General features: G+C 32.6%; 1 protein-coding gene across 2 annotated transcripts in view; it reads right to left on the bottom strand.

Annotated features, from left to right (window-relative positions):
- Positions 1-19,438, bottom strand: part of LanA (laminin subunit alpha) — a 308,555-nt gene that overhangs the window by 175,206 nt on the left and 113,911 nt on the right. For both annotated transcript variants that reach the window (XM_089239807.1, XM_089239808.1), the window contains 7 exons: positions 17,810-17,961; positions 15,488-15,715; positions 13,458-14,406; positions 11,317-11,645; positions 4,186-4,256; positions 2,960-3,104; positions 1,953-2,093 (listed from right to left, as the gene is read on the bottom strand). In XM_089239807.1, the coding sequence (XP_089095933.1) occupies positions 1,953-2,093; positions 2,960-3,104; positions 4,186-4,256; positions 11,317-11,645; positions 13,458-14,406; positions 15,488-15,715; positions 17,810-17,961 (2,015 nt within the window). The remainder of the gene's footprint in view (positions 1-1,952; positions 2,094-2,959; positions 3,105-4,185; positions 4,257-11,316; positions 11,646-13,457; positions 14,407-15,487; positions 15,716-17,809; positions 17,962-19,438) is intronic.

Genomic DNA, 19,438 nt, shown 5'->3' with positions numbered 1-19,438 from the left:
GTACTGAACAAAATGAAAGTAGTGAAGGAGAGAAGAGGGAACAGAACTCTCGTTGAGATGGCAAGAATTCTCAAGTACTCTAACAAAGAAATGAGCTTCCCAGCTTGCCTATGGGCTGAGTTTATCAACAATTCAGCTTATATTCTGAACAGGACTGGAAAATCTTTGGTTCATAATGTAAATCTCTTTCAGCTATGGCTGAAAAGAAGCCTCAAATAAGGCATATGCATGACATTGGGTCAGTCTGTTATGCTCATATCCCAACTCAAAGGAGGAAGAAGATGGATAAGAAAGCAACAAATGGTTATCTTTGGGTTAATTTGATTGGTTTGTGTCGACACAAGATTTATAGTAGACTAAAGCTGGTGTTGGTTGTGTGCATACTGCAAAATAAAAAGATCTTCAGCATCTCTCATCTACTCATCTTCCTGTACATTCTCATTTATAAAATTTTGAAGATGTTCATTTTAGCCTTCAATCAGCTTGTCTTTTTTATAGCATTCCTTGGTTTTTTAAATAACTTATCTTTAAATTTTGGGCAGAAGCTGGAATGAGTCAAACGATTTTCCATAGAAGCCTATAGGAAATCACATTTCTACTAAAACAATATATCATTGCTAAATTTGATTGTCAGTATAATGGCAATAAAAATCTTTGAGTTACAAGTTTTTAAATATTTATTTACAAAATAATTGCATAATTAAAATTCAATATCAATCATTTGAAATTACCAATAATTTTATTTTCAATTAAAAATGTCAATTTTATTTATAACTGTGATGAATTTTAAGAAAATTGATATTCGCCCGCTGAATATTCAGTATTTGGTCAAATCACTGTTCATCCCATCATTATTTGCCACCCCTCTAGTTCTGTCTCTTTTAACCATTACTTGTGCATATTCACATTGAGAGAGCCAAAAAGATACTACCTTAGTCAAAAATAGTGGTTCTCTTAACCAGGGGTTCTCAAAAATACTTAAGGGGTCGTTGAGCTTGGAGGGGATAACATTCAACTCACTGCTATGTACAGAATACTTTTCACATTATGCTATATAGTATATACAGAATATTATTTTGTGAAGGTGTCCATGGTTTTCATTTTTCTTCATTTTATTGACACGGGAATGATGGTCCACAGACTTCATCTTACTGGCACAAAATGACTGTGGAATACTAAAGGTTAAAAACCCCTTCCAAAAAAAAACAAAAATAGGAAAAATAGAGAAAAATAAAAGAAAGAAGCATCAAGAAATTGAAAAGTATGAATTTCAACTGATATAAAAATGGTGGGAGTTCTGAAAAGTTCCAAGTCTTTTTAACAGGGGAACCTTAGTGCTCTATTGTGATGTATTTAAAATACTTAGTGCAGTTATATCTACGTTTAGCTCCCAATATTTTTTTGAATTTTTTTACTTGCACAAAGTCTAGAAATAGAACAGCTATATTTGTACATTCTAGCCAGGGATTAGGTTCAAGTCTATATTTACCAGATGTTCTATATTTCTTCTAATCAACAACTTTACCACATTTCAATAACATGCATACCACACAAGGTTACTTTTACAACAATATCATTGAAGTTAAATAAAGGAAAAATGAAATTTAAATTTTGTGATTTAAATCGGCCTACCCTGATACTGAAATACCTTTTACATTACAGATAGGTATTCATGTGTTTCCATCACATTGAACCATTGAAAAAGGCGATTTATAATCGTTATGAAAGTTCTGGTTCATGCATTATATGCTACCTTTATGGAAAAAAAGATATCTAATATATAACAGAAACAAATTTGATAGTTTGTGTGGGTGAAGTTTGAAACAACTCAGCCACAGGATTATAGCTGTTTGATGAATATAGAGGTTTCTGAAAAATAATCTGTAATATAAAGTCATATATCTTTTCTATCGCTTCCTTCCTCCTTTCCTGGTGCAATATACTATACTCACTTGAAAATTGAACAAAAATGCACTGGAGCAGCGATCTGTTGTACCAAAACAGAAACATTTTGTGCAGCCAATTGGATTAGTTTCTTCTAGATAAAAGGTGCCAGGTTTACATTGATCACAAGAAGCACCATATACATTTTCCTAAAAATTTCAGAAAAATAATGATTACTTAAACATGGATAAACCTCTATTTGCTAATATCTAGGGTCTGTTGACTTGTATTTAATATGGTCTCATAATTTTATATATTATATATATTCTTTATAATACTGATATTTTTACTTAAAAAACAGTATTAAAAATTGAAATGCTTTGTTTTGCAAGGACAAAATAAAGCAAATAATCTTCGCTAATTTGAAAATATGTACTGTAATAAAGCCACTGTTTATAAAATTATAAATAGGAGGAGGTACACTTGAAGTGTTGGATGATGTCAATACATCTATATAGGCTATTTTAGATTAGTTGGACCACATATCTCTACTTTTAATTGTACAGTTTTAAAAGTGATTTTTTAGCTCTTGTGACCAATTCAAAGTCACCAACTATTCAATAAATTTTCTTTTACAAAAAAATATTTGTCTGTCACCTGATTACTGAACCTTCAAGTACTCAAACTATACTTAAATGGTATGGTCTATTGGCATTAAAACATGTATTTTGATAAAATCAAATTACTAGATTTTTTCACTAAATTTCATGCAAGTTATACAAAGCTGCAAAATTTTTGAAGAACAGCAATCATATTGCATTAACATTCGTGTGGAAATGTTTGTTTATTCGTTGAATGAACATTGGTTTAAAATGTTCTGAACATTGAACATGAATGAACATTGCTTTTTAAATGTTGTTTAAAATGTTTGTTTTAAAGTTTTTATAATAATAGGTATGTCATGTTAATCAGCAAGTGCCTGTGAAATGAAACACTAATGCCAAAAATAAATCAATTCAAAAATTTTGATGAACCTAATAAAACTTTAAACTAGACTGCATTTACACTAACTTACTTTACAAAAGCATCTAGCAGACTCTTGTTCACAAATATCTTCTGTACTCCCACGTAAATCACAGTTGCAAAGTTGACAGTATGGAAAAGCCCAATAACCAGACTTGCATTTGTCACATGTTCTTCCAACAACATTTCCTTTGCACCTGGTTATGAATCGGTTAAAAAAAACTGATCAGGACAATTATTTGATTTACTAAAGTGATTTTATTACATGATTTCAAAATACTGCTGTTAATGTATGCAGACTTCTTGAAACATTTTCCAGTTTATTAAATAGACGAGTAGTACTTTATAATTTTGGAAGGTTAACTTCACAAGCAAAATTCACACAATTTAAAAAAATTCTTTTTTCTTTTTAAATACATGATTATAGTTTTATTTTACATCAGTTTCTTCACTGAACTCTAAAAAATAAATAATAAATATATATAATGTATATTAATATATATAAATATATATAATAATAAATAAATGGAGCTTCCTTCAAGTATTTATGGCTTCACTGATATCGTTATTACCATCAGCAACAATCCAAATGAATTTGAAGAAATTATATGAGAACCGACAGAGGTTAGCCCTAGTAAATGTGAAAATGAACCTGAAAAAGAAATTGGCATAGTTTTGACATTGGACTTCACTTGGTGTGCTTTTTTGATACATGGTGAATTTGAACAATTAGATTGGCTTGGACTGCTACTTTGTTTTTTGATTGCAGAAGGTCACACTGTCATTCGTCACCAGTGAAGACCTTCGAAAAATGATAAGGTCTATTTCAAACTGTTTTTTCAATTCATGACACACATCCATTCATGACCGCATTTTAGCAAACTAATGCAGAAGGTGTAGTACAATAAGCATCTAATGGTAAATTATGCACTACTACTACTACTTGACTGTATGCATCTTGAAACATTCCTCTGCAGAATTTCTAAGGCATTGGTTATATGCCAAATTGTGTATTGTGAGCGTATGTGAGGCCCTAGTGTATTTATGTTGTTAAAGTAATGCTTGATTCATGTTCTATTGCTGCTACTTGTATCCCATGTTTTGGAAGTATGTACTACAACGTGCCTGCACCCTAGATAACAATCTGTTTCTTTTGGACCAATCACCACAAAACAGTTTCATTTAATAATTTTCATCCCTAAATGGTTTTACACCATTATTTCTACGTTCTATTAAAGAGGGCTCTATATTTGAATAATAATTTAAATTTTATTGTACCTGCAACTTCCTGTGTTAAGATCGCACTGAAGTATGCCTTGATACACTCCCAACTGATTGCAGTTACATTCCTACAAAATAAATATATTTTATACATGTATTGCATAGAGTTATGGATATAAATAATAATGTAAATTGTCTATTTAATGTTGACATTTTATATAGTACCTAGACGTTGAATTCATTTTACAGTTCAGAACAATCTTAGATAGACATAGGGAAAACCTAACAATTGTTTGAAAATAATGCAAAACACAGATTTCTTCATTTACAATAAGTAGTTCAAATTACACAGGATTGAAAGACTTTATAGAGAAATATATCGAGTACAGGGTGAACCATTTGCTAGAAACTTCCTATCAGAAAGTTTATGGAACAATGAAAAATTCTTTATTTTCTGACCTATTAAATTCATGATAATTAAGTTAAGACCTTAAAAAAATATATATTTGCATTTTGTGCTGTGGCATTAGATTTAGTTTTATTGATACAGCCAAACCTTGTTATGATGAACTCATTTAACACAAATGTTTACTTAATACATGATAAAGAAGGGGGAGTACCAGATGGGGCAATTAGTCTTTCTAAAAGCTGGATAATAGGAGGGAATGGGTCTGTCCCGTAAAATATGAGACAGAGTGACCATTGCTACACAATGAGTTTCCCCCTTTGGCATATTGCTCTGAATCCACGCCTGCCTCAGAAGGGGGCTTCTAAGTTGGCTAAGCCCCCTTAGCCACTAATGTGGCTCTGACGAAATTATGTTACATAAATGGAAGATAAAACTTGTTTGTTAGTTAAAATAAAGTTTGTTTTTCGCTGAATTATAAAAATGGGGCTCACAACTTTGTTAACTGCCTGCGGATACTGGGTTTCTGAATCTGACCCTGCTTGCAATGGATGCAAGTGATTAGACTAGAAATGAATGGAATTGGGCCAGATTTATTTTCACTTGTACATAGTCAAGGGATAAAATATTTATGCAGTGGAAATATGGAAATAAGAATAAATATGAAACAATATTTCTTCTGCCGTGATTCAAACCTTGATTATGATGGCTATATTCAGCGAAGAACCTAACCCTCTCTGACCATAGCCATTATACATGGGATAGGGGTCTCAGCTATTTATATATCAATGTCTGAAGTACACAACACAAGTAGTTACTGCAACTTCATATTTCTAAATCAGTTTGTATACTTTCAGACCTTGGCAAAAGTCTTTGGATACTGTGTCATTACCAATAAAATTCAAATAGGTGATGAGTTAAAACATGCTGATTTGGTTAGATACCTCAGAGTTTTAATTGATGACCATCTTTCATGGTCTAATCATTTACTAGAAGTCAGCAAATCATTAAACTCCTATATATATATACATATCTTTGAAAGCAAAGTATTTCATACCCTTTCATGTAATGTGCATGTTTTATTTTTCACTATTTTTCCTCTAAATTAGCTTATTGCTTGGAAGTATGATTATCTGCCAATAGATCATCTCTGCAACTCCTGATAATTGCTCAAAGAAAATATTGAGAGTGATGAGCTTTGCTTCAGTTAATGAGCACACAGCTCCTCTTTTTAAACTCTGGCTAATTCTTTAGATAGCTTGGTAAAATATCAATTAGCTATACTAATGTATGAATCACTACATAAACCAACACATATTCCCTCTTTTCCTATCCCTGCACATGGATATCAAACAAGATTTTCCACCAGAAACTGTATCCCAACCCCTACAGCGAGAGCAGAGTTCAAGAGGAATACAGTTTTCTTTCGGGTATTCACATTTGGAATTCTCTGCCATTGATTGTTTCAAATAAATACTTAACATTGTTCAAAATGACTGTATTTCACCTTCTTGAATCTCTTAGAATGAACGGTGGGCACAAGCGCATCTATACATACCTGCACATCTTAAGTGTCTATGTTCAATATTTTTTGTAATATATGCATTTCAAATCGGGTGATTATTTTTGAAACACCCTGTATTATGAAATAAAAAATTAATTTAACCTGATATCAAATTGCTGGTCTGGTTATTAATAAATAAAACAGGTAAATTTAAATGGAAACACCAATTAGATTTAGTCAATATGCACACAGTCAATATGAAGTGTTGATTCAATTTTTTAAATTTATATATGTGATAATTTATCACATAATATATTGGTAAAATATATGACTTTTGTTTTACTTTTTTCTATTTTTTCTCGCCCTTCTGTATCATTAACAAATTTTCATTGAATTAACATTAAAAAAAGTCATTAGCATAAAATTTTATTTTATCAGCTTTTGGTTGTCACCATTCACTTTTCAATTTTTTTAATAAATATATATTTACACCTGTTGGGCCAATATACTCCATTCTTTTCATCTTTCTGAAGAAATAAGAAGATATATGTTTGTCACAAGTACAGAGATGTCATCATAGAGTCGAGATAGATCATTATACTAGCTTTTAGCTACTGCTCTTTTCCTGTCCCAGCTGTCTTCATCATATTATAAATTAACTGTTCTACTGTGTTCAACCAAATATAATTTTTTCTTTTCCTTTGTATTTTGTTTCGAATGTTGTAAAATATGCAATTTAATTGTAAACTTTAATTGGTATAGTTCAATCGTAATTGACTAGGGACAAATAGCTTATGTTATGTTGCCTCATTAGAGATATCATGAGTAGTTGAGAGATAATCATTAAAAATAGATACAATTTTTTCTGGAAAAACCTGTATATATACATATCATTTACTTAGTTTCTTAGTTTTCTTCCACAGGCATATGAATTCAAACATTTATAGACATATATTTTTAGAGTTATATAAATAATGTGATACACATTTGTGTTTTCTTAAGTTTTCTAATTTTTATCATAAGAGTTTATTAAGTTGTTCATTACTTGACCAAAGTATGTATACACTATGGACATTTTTCTACTATATAATCTGTTTCAAGTCTTTTTTGACAATCAAATCACCATTTTGTTGGCCAAGATGAAATTCTGTTAGTACAAATAATTTTTGGTATTCCTTAGACTTTGTTTTATGAGGTTCCACTGTATTTTCCTTTACAGTAGAACCCCTCTAATTTGTCTTCCTTAAGACCTACGTGATTCTGGGTTAAAAAAATTTTGGATTATGGATTATAAGTTTTGTTTATTTCCCAAGTTTTCGTATTTAAAGCAGTAATATGCCTCTTTGAGCACTTAATAACAGAATTCTATAATTTTAAACCATAATTTCTAATTTATGTACAGTTACTAATTATTGATTGGAAAAAAATCCCTTCACTTTTTGTTGAAACATTTTTTATAGTCATTGTTATAGTCTTAGATAAAAAGAAAAAACTGAAAATATATATTTTTTGTTTCTGTAGATCAGAAATCAGATGGAAAGATAATAAATAGCAATATAGAAATAAATCATGAACCACCAGTTACAAAGGATGAAGTCAGATGGGTAACAAATCAACTAAAGAATTGCAAAGCTCCAGGTATTAAAGATATTCCAGCAGAGTTTTTGAAAAAGGCAGATGAAAATATTATTGATGTACTGATATCACTATGTCAACAAATCTGGGAGAAAATACAGTGGCCCAAAGACTGGAAAAGATCTATATTCACAACCATTCACAAAAAAAGGTGATCTTAGAAAATGCTCCAATTACAGAACAATCTCCCTAATACCACATGCCAGCACGATTCTACTAAAAATTGTTCAGAAAAGACTCAAAACCATTAGAGAAAGAGAAAGTGGAGCAAGCAGGTTTCAGAAAAAATAGGGGAACTAAAGACCAAATTGCCAATATAAGATGGATAATGGACGCAGCAAAAGAACATCAAAAGAAGTTATATTTGATTTCATTGATTATACAAAGGCCTTTAACTGTGTTGATCATGATAAGCTTTGGGATATTCTTGCAACAATGGGAGTGCCTAATCATCTCGTCTGCTTGATCAGAAATCTATTTATTAACCAAGAGGCAAGTGTAAGAACAAACTATAGCTTAACTGAATGGTTTGGAATCAAAAAAGGAGTTCAGCAAGGATGCATTCTTTCCCCAAGCTTATTTACTCTCTATGGAGAATATATAATGACAGCATCACATGTAATGGAATTGGAAGCAGGTGTTAAAATTGGAGGTAGAGTGATCAACAACCTTAGATATGCTGATGACACAACTCTGATAGCAGAATCTGAAGAGGACCTGAAGAACATTATATCAAGAGTAAAAACAGAAAGTGAGAAGCTTGGACTCTCTCTATATAAATACCAAAAAAAAACAACAAAGATCGTGACTAGCAGATATTCAGTTTTCAACTAGATGGTGAAAGTTTTGAGATTGTGGACAGATTTGATTTCCGAGGATCAAGAATTGTAAAAGGGGGAACATGCACAGAAGAATTAAAAAGACGAGTAGTTCTGGGTAAAACAGCCATGAGAAAGCTTAATGTAATAATGAAAGACAAATATATCTCAATGAAAACAAAAATTAGGATTATAAATGTGTTGGTTTTTCTTATCTTTATGTATGGATGTGAGAGCTGGACACTACGGAAAGCAGATAAACAAATAATTGATTCCTTTGAACTTTGGTGCTGGGGGATGATGCTTACAATTCCATGGACAGCTAAAGGGACTAATAAATCAGTTATCGAAGAAGTCGAAGCTGACTATTCTCTAGAAGTAACAGTCACTAAACAGAAACTATCTTACTTTGGTCATATAATGCTTACAGAAGGCTCACTAGAAAAAAATATAATGCTTGGAAGAATGGAAGGAAAGAGAGGAAGAAGCAGACCGAGCACCAGATGGATAGAGGAGGTGTTGCAAAGCACTGGAATGAAGTTAGTGCAACTGAGGCATGCTATGAATGACAGACCAGCTTGGAGAGTCATGGTCTATAGAGAGGAGTCAGAATCCACTCAATGGTTCTTAACAACAACAACAAGATCAGAAATGGTAGGTAGGTTTCAGATTTCATATCCTTCACACAAAATTTGTACTAGTGTTCCATATTCTAGCTTTTATGAAAATTCAACTTTCTTGCATATACTTACATTGTTATGTTTCCATTTGCAGCTTACACCTGCCACATGACTTTACATTTTCCGTAAGTTTTGAAATTCACTTAACCCATTTGCATCATTCGAAAAAGTGGAAAATTGGCCCACATCATCAATTTTTTTTTATTGAATAAAGTTAGAAATATTTCAAAATGAAAAAAAGGGAAAAACAAAATGACATGCACAAAGAATTTATAATTACAATGAAGATATACATTGAAAATAATTTGAAAAATTAAATTCAATAGTTTTATACAGTATGATTGTACTCTAGTGTTTTGTTCTTATGCATAAAAAACTAGCGCACACATATGCGCTTTGGCGATAATGGCCAGGAAAATTTTGCACATACATGCACTCATGATGCAAATGGGTTAATCGCAGAAGGAATGGAGTGCTACATAAGTTCTAAAATACTAAGATTAACTGTACAGTGTGGAGAAATGAAATGAAGAAAGAAAAGTTCTTTAGAGATCAGAGTTGATTTTCTGACTAATAATATTCATTGAGACATGTCTGTGTCATCATTGTTTCAACTTTCCCAAACAACCACAGTGGACACCAACAGTACATCAGGGAGGAAAAGAAAGTGGTGAAAAAATTTGGGTGATGTAATAGAGAATGCCGAAACCGAATTTGGGTAAAGAAAAGAAAACATCAAGCTCCCTAGTTGACGAAAAAATTCTTTGCAGAAGTGTTCTAACTATGGGTGTCTGGTTTAGAGAAGTTCTACTGTAATATGAATAGATGAATCACCAAATCCCATTTAAAATAAAATGATAATTACACCTGAAGTAAAATAAACCTGATACTTCTTTTCAATATTTCTCCCTAGAAATGTCCAGAATCAAAATTTTTAATGATAGGTGACACTTCCTCTGTCCTTCTTGTGTAAGTCTCTTATTATTAAACAAATTTGTTAATTACCAGCAAATTGCAAGATGACTTTTTTTTCTTTATAATTTTATTTCCATGTTGGGTTACCTAATTTTCTCATGTCACGACTAGGGGCGTCACATACTCTTAATAGATCTGTCATGTCTACTTTATTATGCCAGACATAATGTTTATGGTCAGGGACTTGGTAATATTATACATATATAGTATGGTACAGTTGGTAAATATTATACATATATAGTATGGCACAGTTGGTAAATATTATACATATATAGTATGGTACAGTTGGTAAATATTATACATATATAGTATGGTACAGTTGGTAAATATTATACATATATAGTATGGTACAGTTGGTAAATATTATACATATATAGTATGGCACAGTTGGTAAATATTATACATATATAGTATGGTACAGTTGGTAAATATTATACATTCGGTTAGCATCAAATATTTTCACTTCATCCTTAAACTTCATTTTAATGAGATTCAACTGTAATATGAACTGTGTATATGAAAATATGGAAAAGATTCCTTCAGAAGAATGTTGTTGCTGTTACAGGAAAGTTATAACCACAAAGCTATGCAATGAATCATGGGGATTGCTTTTTCTTGCTTTAGATATTCTATTTTTACCTAAGGGAGCAACAGCCCTGACTTCGAGAATTATACGTGTGTTATCATTGAAGTTAAAGCTGAACTCCCTGAGGTTAAAAAAGAATATCTACAGCAAAAAAAAAAAATTAACACCCCCCCCCCCGTTTGTCAGTACTGGGTCTGAAAAGGATATGCATGCGTTTGCTTCTGAGAAATTCCATTTAGACAAGAATAGAACTCAGAAGAATATCTTATCTATAAGAAATTACTTTTCAAATTATACAAAATTACAAATAATTTAATATGTGTGAAAAAATCAGGACTGTAACTAGGCTGGGGCAACTGGGGCACTGCCCCAGGGCCCCAAGCTGAATGGGGGACCCCAGAAAAATATACATTTTTTTGCATAATAATAACCCTTTCAAGAGGGCACTCAAGAAAAAGTTTGCCCCTGGGTCCCAAGAAGGCACACTACAGCCCTGGAAAAAATTATGCTGTGTAAATTAAATTCTTCAAAAAAGAAATGCAAGAAATATTGATAAAAAAAGAAGAATGGACAGAAAAACTTACTTCACATCCAATTATTGAGTCAAACCCATACGTATATGGGACACAAGTATCACAGCGGTCACCCATAACTCTGGGCGGACATATGCACTGTCCAGTTAATGGGTGGCAAACAGCTGTTGATGGACAATCACATGGTTTACAATTTGGAAAACCAAAGTAACCTGTCTTGCATTGAGAACAAGATCGTCCTATAACATTTGGTTTACATGGACACTGGCCACCGAATTCGTCACACTCATAACTTAATGAACCATCAGTATCACACTGACATGGAAGTGCGCCATTATTATATTCTGATGTAAGTGAAAATGTAGCTTCTTTGCAAAATCCTACAATTGAAAAAAATGTAAAAACACTATAAATATTTAAAATATAACTGAAACAAAAAAAAGCATCAACTGTAAATTATTAACAAGAATACTTTTGTTCCAGTTACTAATCCAACGAATAAATCTACAAACTATTTCATTAAAAATGAATTGAAAAATAGAAAGATGACAATAACAAAATTACGTATAATAAATATACTTAATTTTATAATAAATATAAAAATATAATAATAAAATATAATCAACTTCTCATATAGTACTGCAAAAAATATACACACCTTCAATTCTCCCTCATTACATGCATAATGTGAACTCAAAAAGTGTGTTGCATCAGTCTCTTTATATACAGCAGAATGTTTTATGCACAACATTCTTTTCTTTATAAAACTTTGAATATTTTATCTTTCTTTCTTTTATGATCCAGTATTATCTCTTTCCAACTTTAAACAATTTAATGATTAGTCAAGGAAAAACATTTTTTGGATATTATGCCGAAGTGAACTCTAAAAGAAAAGTCATCTGATCTCTGCTAGAACTCAAACCCAGGCCCTCTTGCAAACCTGGCATAGCATGCTACCATCTATACCACTGACCCTACCTTCCTTATTTGCACTGTGGCGTGAAATGTTGAAGTAGACGCATTAGTAGCCTCTCTTAACTTCAGAAATAAGCTCCCAGGTGGGACAGTAGAAAGAGACAGACAGGTTTCATCAATGCCTAATATATCAAGGAAAAAGATATTTTCCGGATATTATACTGAGTATATCCAGAGGTTCTGGGTTCGAGTCTCAGCAGAGACCAGCTGACTTTTGTTTCAGAGTTCACCTCAGCATGATATCCAGAAAATATCTGTTTCCTTGACATATTGGGCTGAAAAAAAACTGTTCATCTCTCTCTAATGATTAGCAACTTCATTTATTAGGTTTTTGAACTTTCCTTCCTCATATTAGATTTCCCCAATTAACTATCATTAGTTTTTATTGATAACAAAAGATATTAATTCCCTATCAAAATAACAAACAACAGAAAATTATTTTCTTTTTGCAAATAAATATATACTTCTTAAAAAAATTTATTAGTAATATATCATAGTTCTTATGAATAATAAAACTTTCACATTTTTAATTTTTTCCTTAGTTTTCTTGACACAAAGGTAAGCCTCTTTGTATGATGAAGACATATATATACAATAATACGATTAAATAATCGACATTTGGGTGTACTCAAAATTCCAAAACAAACACGGCTATACGCGTTTCGGAACTATATGAAGTTCCTTCATCAGTAGCAGAAACAAAGAAGAAAGAAAATATTGAAAAACTCCTTATAGCAGGAGTTAATGCTGTTGTAGACAAGAGTCAAATTCAAAATGAACAGGCAACAAAAGAGTAGAGCAAGAGGACGGAAAAAAGAATAAAAATGGCGGAGCCAATCACAACCGAGAGCGTGATAGTGATGCTGATGGAGAAGAATTATTTTTTTCTGCTACTGATGAAGGAACTTCATACAGCTCCGAAACGCGTATAGCCGTGTTCGTTTTGGAATTTTGGGTACACCCAAATGTCGATTATTTAATCGTATTATCAAACCCAAAAGGTAATCCATTTCTATTTCTATTTCCATATATATACAGTCAAACCTCACCTGGGTAACGCTTAACTCTTTTAAAATCCAGATTTTCTCTATGATATTCTAATGTCATTAAATCCTTGATAATGTATCTCCAACACTCTACATAAGGATTTACTTTTGTGAAAGTACGCTTTTAAAATTTAAAATTGGGAAATACAGAAATAATGTTACTGGTATTACCTTCTGCTTGAGATGATAGATAAAAACTGTTTTGTCCACATTCTGTGATGAATTTTCCAGCATTATCTTCAGGCAAAGGATGCAAGTATGTTTCATGAAACTGATCAGCGGGTATAGTTAATAAATAGTCTAGCCAAGCACTTTTGTCTCCTGGTTGTTTAACAGTAATGACATAATTTTCTAGTATCTGAAATGAGGTCGAATTTGTTTCTGTAGCTTGAATGATAGATCTACATCCAGAAGCACTTGGACAAAATGAAAGAGGAACAGCTGCCTCATAGAATTGACCATTTTGAATTACAACATGAGCACGAAACTCTGGATTGTCAGGTTGATAATAATGGACAACAAAAGTATAATATCCAGCAATTGGAACTGACCCATGCAAATCAACAACCGGATCATCATCATTCAGTTTAACAAGTCCAGCTAATGAATCATAGATATTTTTTGGTAGCGATGTTGCAATCCGTTCTTCGTTTGTTCCACTTTCAAATTCAATTTTAGTTGCTTCTGGTATTGGAAAAAATACTGATTCAATGCAACTGTTACCCTGATGGATACAAAGAGCTTTTGGAACTATGTAATCTGTATGCCATAAATCTGCTGGAACTAGCGCCACATTGTCCACAGCTATACTAGAGTCTTCTTCTGTCTCCAAAACCAAACTTACAAAGTTGTCATCCAACTCAAAAATTGCTACTTCTCCATTATGATCAATAACAATGGCCCGACAATGAAAGGAAAATGTGCAGTCATAAAATAACGCCTTTCCTTTATACATTCTGCTGCTTGTTGAAACTTCTACCATTCCTGATGTGCTTTGACCACCATCTGGTGTGTGATATGTTATCAGAACAATATAAGGGCCTGATCTTGACACAGTAAAATCTAAATGCAGGGAATGTTGGTCTTTATCAAGCCATGCCATTTTCCCACTTTGCAACTCCTGAAATATATTTTATTTTTTCAATTCATTACATATTCATTAAACATCCAAAACAAAAAAAATGAGTCATTTCATAAGAGATATAATAGATCTTTTTCTCAGCCACCTCGTTGGGCATTTTGCCTGTTGTGGCATTGTATTTGTATTTGTTTGTTACATGAAGATAATTAAAATCACTGACCAATGCTCCTCTCAGCATAAGTAGTCCTAAAGACTGTCAAGCTAACAATAAATTAGTGATGAGGTTAAGTTTTACTTTTTTTATGATACCGCTCTTATATAACAAAATTAAAAAATGTTATTCTATAGTATAAATAAAGATAAAGTCAAGATATCCTATTGCCACATGAACTACTGTTAAAACTCTACATTTCTACTTGATTACCATGATTTCTAAAAGAAAAAAACAGTATTAGTGTACAAGCCACATCCAGAAAATACAGTGAAACCCCTCTTGATGGTCACCTTGCAGATGCTGTCACCTCTCTTTTACGGATGAAATGTTTGGCCCCATGGGTGTTCCCATGGCCTTCTTCAAGAGCATCATGGGCCCAAAAGCGAAATGATTTTTTGAGCTGCCCCCCCACCTTGACTAAAAATGCCTTCTTACCAATTTACATGATTATTATCATGAGACCCTCCTCTGCACCAGAGGTCCCTGGGCTGCGTCTGAGGCAGCCCATGCATTGAGCTGGTACTGATTGTCCATAAAAGAAGGGGTTTCACTGTACTTAACAAATTCAAGTATTTCAAGAATTCACGTATTTGGCAAAATGACAATCACATTGAATAAAATCACTTTTCTGAATTAGTCAGAAGCATTTACTAACAAATATTTGTTCTATAATACAAGAAAGCAGTAATTAAATGAAAGAACTCTTTCATGAAAATATAGGGTTAATATGTTCATGTAGCCCTTCTTTTATGCTTACCCAATATATTTTGATATTTTTTCCACACTCTGCAGCCCTTCTTCAAAGAAATATGGTACATATTACCGTTTTATAATTTAGATATAAATTTCAAATTAATTTATACCTACAAACTAGTTGAATATATCTAAAGTAGTAAAATTTATTACCTCAAGCACATCTTCTTCTGAATAAATATTAGTGTTTATTCTTTCATTACCATCAGCTACATAACCAGCTTCACCTCTCACAACTACAGCTTCAGTAGGTAATGATGGATAACGATACTTTTGGCACATTTGTTCATGATTTGCACCATTCAAACCACAAGGTGAATTCACTACCTCTTGTATTAATGTTGCTTCATAATAAGCTTGTGGTAATAAAACCATATAATCCTAGGAAAAAAAGGTATAAAATTATTCAATGAAAAGTAATATTGGGATAATAAGGCATTGAAAACATAAATGCAATATAAATAAATAAATAAATAAATAAATATATATACATATACAAGTTTAAAAATATAATATATATATAATATATATATATATATATATATATATATATATATACTGTATTACTGTATATATAATATAATATATAATTAATATAAAATTATATATATGCAAAAAAAGAATTATTTTAAGAAAAAGGAAAACAAAAATGAATTTTTTTTTGCATGCAACATGCAACACCCGTATATTGAATATCATTATCTCCATTAAAAACCGACGCAAAAAAGTCATTGAAAGCACTACACATGCCTACATTGCTCTCTAACCTAGAGCCTCCTATCGAGAGAGGGCCAACTGTCTCCTTACATCCATTATTGACGTATCGAAAAACTGATTTTGGGTCAGAGCCAATGTTATCTGCCAACCTAGAGATTCAACTTCCTTTTTACTATCCCTTATCTCTCTCTTCAACACTCTTCTTTTATCAGTAAACAATGATAGGTCACCTCGTCCACTTTTATACTCTCTGAATGCTCTTTTCTTTTCAAGATAAAGGTTACGCACGCTATCCGTGAACCATAGAAGGTGCGATGTACAAATACGCTTTTTTCGAAAAAAGGGTATGGCGTTGTGCAAAACAGAGGACAGCTCCGTACTAAATTCTTCCCATTGATTCACCACCCCTACTCATTCCAACCGGTCTTTGAAAACTTCCACTAACCTTCCTCTCAAAACATCAAAGTTAGTTCTTCGAAAACAAGGAACCAGTCTTTTATTATCAACCTTACCCGAGGAAAAGTTACAGTGAAATCTGACTATACGATGATCACTGGAAGAAAATTCTTCCCCCACCGAAACATGTTCAACAAGATCCTCAGAACTAGTAAGAACTAAATCCAAAATAGCAGTACCTTTAATGGCTTCTGATACATGCTGATACAAAAAATTTTCTAGCACCAACTTAAGAAAGTCTCTTTCATACTGATCTCTGGATGAAAGGTTCTCCCAATGAACACCTGGGTAATTGAAATCCCCTAGTATGTGAACCCTCTTACGCTTACACATGTAGGAAATTTCATCATGCAAGTTTCAGAAAACCTGAGCTGCTCGGCTATGAGAATTCCCAAATTGGTGAGCCTAGTTGCATCTGGAATAGTTTCTCCACTTGGATCGTAAGTGAAATGTGGGTTGTTCGAACCAAAGGATGTAACTACACACTTGTTGATGCTGAAGGTCATGCTCCATTCATTATCAAATGCTGCAATTATATTCAAGTTCATCTGGAGTATTTCCTATCTCTTAGATTCCCCTCATTAGCTTCACGTCATTTGCAAATTTGCTGACAATCCCATCAATTCCCTGATCAAGTTTATAGATGAAAATTGAAAAGAGTATGGGTCCAAGGACACTTCCTTGAGGAACTCCTCTTTTGATGCCTGTCTAATCAGAAACTTCCCCATTTACTATAACCCGCTATGACCTATCCTGCAATCACTATTCTATTACCATATATGAATTTCTTGGTACATTGAATGAGATGTGCTTCTATCTGATATAAGAAAAATAACAATTTTCACCATTATACAGTGTACCATTACAATGCATTATATAGTCATTAGGTGTACAGATTATGCTACTGTTATCAGTACTTGAAACTGCTAGTAGTAATGCAGTCTTATTTCTGTTAACAAAATAAAAGTTTTGAGGAAAGTATACATTTTTTTACAGATATTCTTAATTGGCATCTAAACTAGTGTTTCCAAAAGTGTGTGAAAGCATTCTCTGGGGCACTGGAATGGGTAGTAGAAGTTATACAAGCCCTTCTTTAAAATCTTCTAACATAGGTTTAAAGTAGATAGATATTAAGAAAATAAATTTCTATTGGAGATAGGGAGATTGGGGAGTGACAGGACACAAAGAATTTGGGAGACTGCTTTGAACCTCTGGCAGACAGGAGATTCAGATAGTTATGGAAAAAAAAGGAACATGTTATTGTACTTTCTCAAAATGCTCATGTGATGCTATCATACTTACTAGAAAAAGAGGTTTTTCAATTCTTATCGATACAATCCAACGTCCAGGATTTAAAACAAATGGTGATGCCACCAAGCTCTGTTTACCAGATACTCGCATGAATTTTGGTTGCATAGTTGTTTCAAAAACCATGTCACTGCTCTGTTGAATATCTGGAAATAAATATTAGAAAATAATTGTTATGTTTTTTTTCACAATAGTGATTGAGAAAAAAAGGTGATTCTAAGAAGATAAACCACAGCTTAATGATTTTGGAAGTCAATGTTTAGTTTCAGTGGATTACATGAATGTGTGGTGTTGCAATGATTCTCCCTCCCTCCCTCGAAAAAATTAAAATGAAATCATATATGAATATTTTTACTCTCTCACTTTCAAGGGTTGATCGCGGGACAAAGAACTGTCTACAAAGTCATCTGTGATTTTGAACACTATCTTAGAGCACCAGGCAAAAAAGCCCTTTTTATCTTTCATTTTGGGGAAAAAAATCACAGATTAGCGTAAATATGAAATAGCTGAAGTGACATCATTCCCTCAGAATACATATTCATAATCAATATATTAGAAGATGAAGATATGTGGAAAAAAAGAAACAGAAGACCAAATATTGTGTTAGAATGAATGTCCTTCCATAAAATATTAAAAAAAAAAAGATGTCTCAAGTTTGAGGGAATGCATATCACAGTTATCATCAAATCATATATCAACTCATACTGTGCTTAAACTTTGAAAAACATAATGCAAATGCCTATTCTTAAAAGGAAAGAGTAAAGAATACTAGCTGTGCGGCAAAGAAGGACACAGTTCTACATTAATCAACAGTTAGGTGGTGCTGGAATCACAAAAACTATAAACAGAAGATGCAGAAGGACCAATTAAATGATTTTTTATCAGATCATTGAAATTTTTTGTGTATGAGAGATAATTAGACCAGGAAATAAGTTTATTGCAGTTTTAAATGGCAGTGTTGTACAATTTTTTTTATGTGTTCCATTAAGAGGTTGGTTTGTTAATCTTTCAATAGGAGGGACATCCGACAATAGCAATGTATTTTAAGGTGATCTTGTTGGCATATCTGTTGTACCTCTGTGTCAGGAAAGATTCTGATGACTAATCAGGAATTGGCACATCCCCTCTGAACATCCACTGCCACAGAAAGTATCAACCAGGGTTATCATGTCTCTAAGGTCTAAGCGTCTCTTCACACGGGAAAACTAAAATTGAACATGTGTTGCCTCAACTTGAGAGTTGAGTCGACTTGAACAAGTCAAGTTGCTCGTTCTCCCTCACACGGCACTACTAAAAAAACTCAAATCCCCGGAAAATGAGTAAAGATGACGTAGTTTTTAGTTCACCTCCTTATATTACTATACATTATAAACTGAGGTAGCAAAAAAAAAAAGAAAATCAGCGATTCTAGCAGCGATATTTTATTATAATTATAAATAATTATCATCCTACACTATTACTTCAGCAAAATAAAGACAATTAAAGAAAAAAAATAAAGGTACATCCATGCCCCCACCCCTACATCACATCCTTGAACAGGTCCCCTAGGATGAAATTTTTAGCAGGGCCCCAAACCAGACTTTTCATAGGCCCTTCTATAGTGAATTTATAGCATGAAAAAAC

This window comes from Pholcus phalangioides, unplaced genomic scaffold (genome assembly GCF_987345545.1).
Source record: "Pholcus phalangioides strain wild (caught in Gottingen) unplaced genomic scaffold, Ppha-v1.0 ptg000011l_1, whole genome shotgun sequence".
In the NCBI taxonomy this organism is placed as follows: Eukaryota; Metazoa; Arthropoda; class Arachnida; order Araneae; family Pholcidae; genus Pholcus; species Pholcus phalangioides.
The sequence above is the reverse complement of the archived record's forward strand: the minus strand, read 5'-3'. Positions and strand labels throughout refer to the sequence as shown.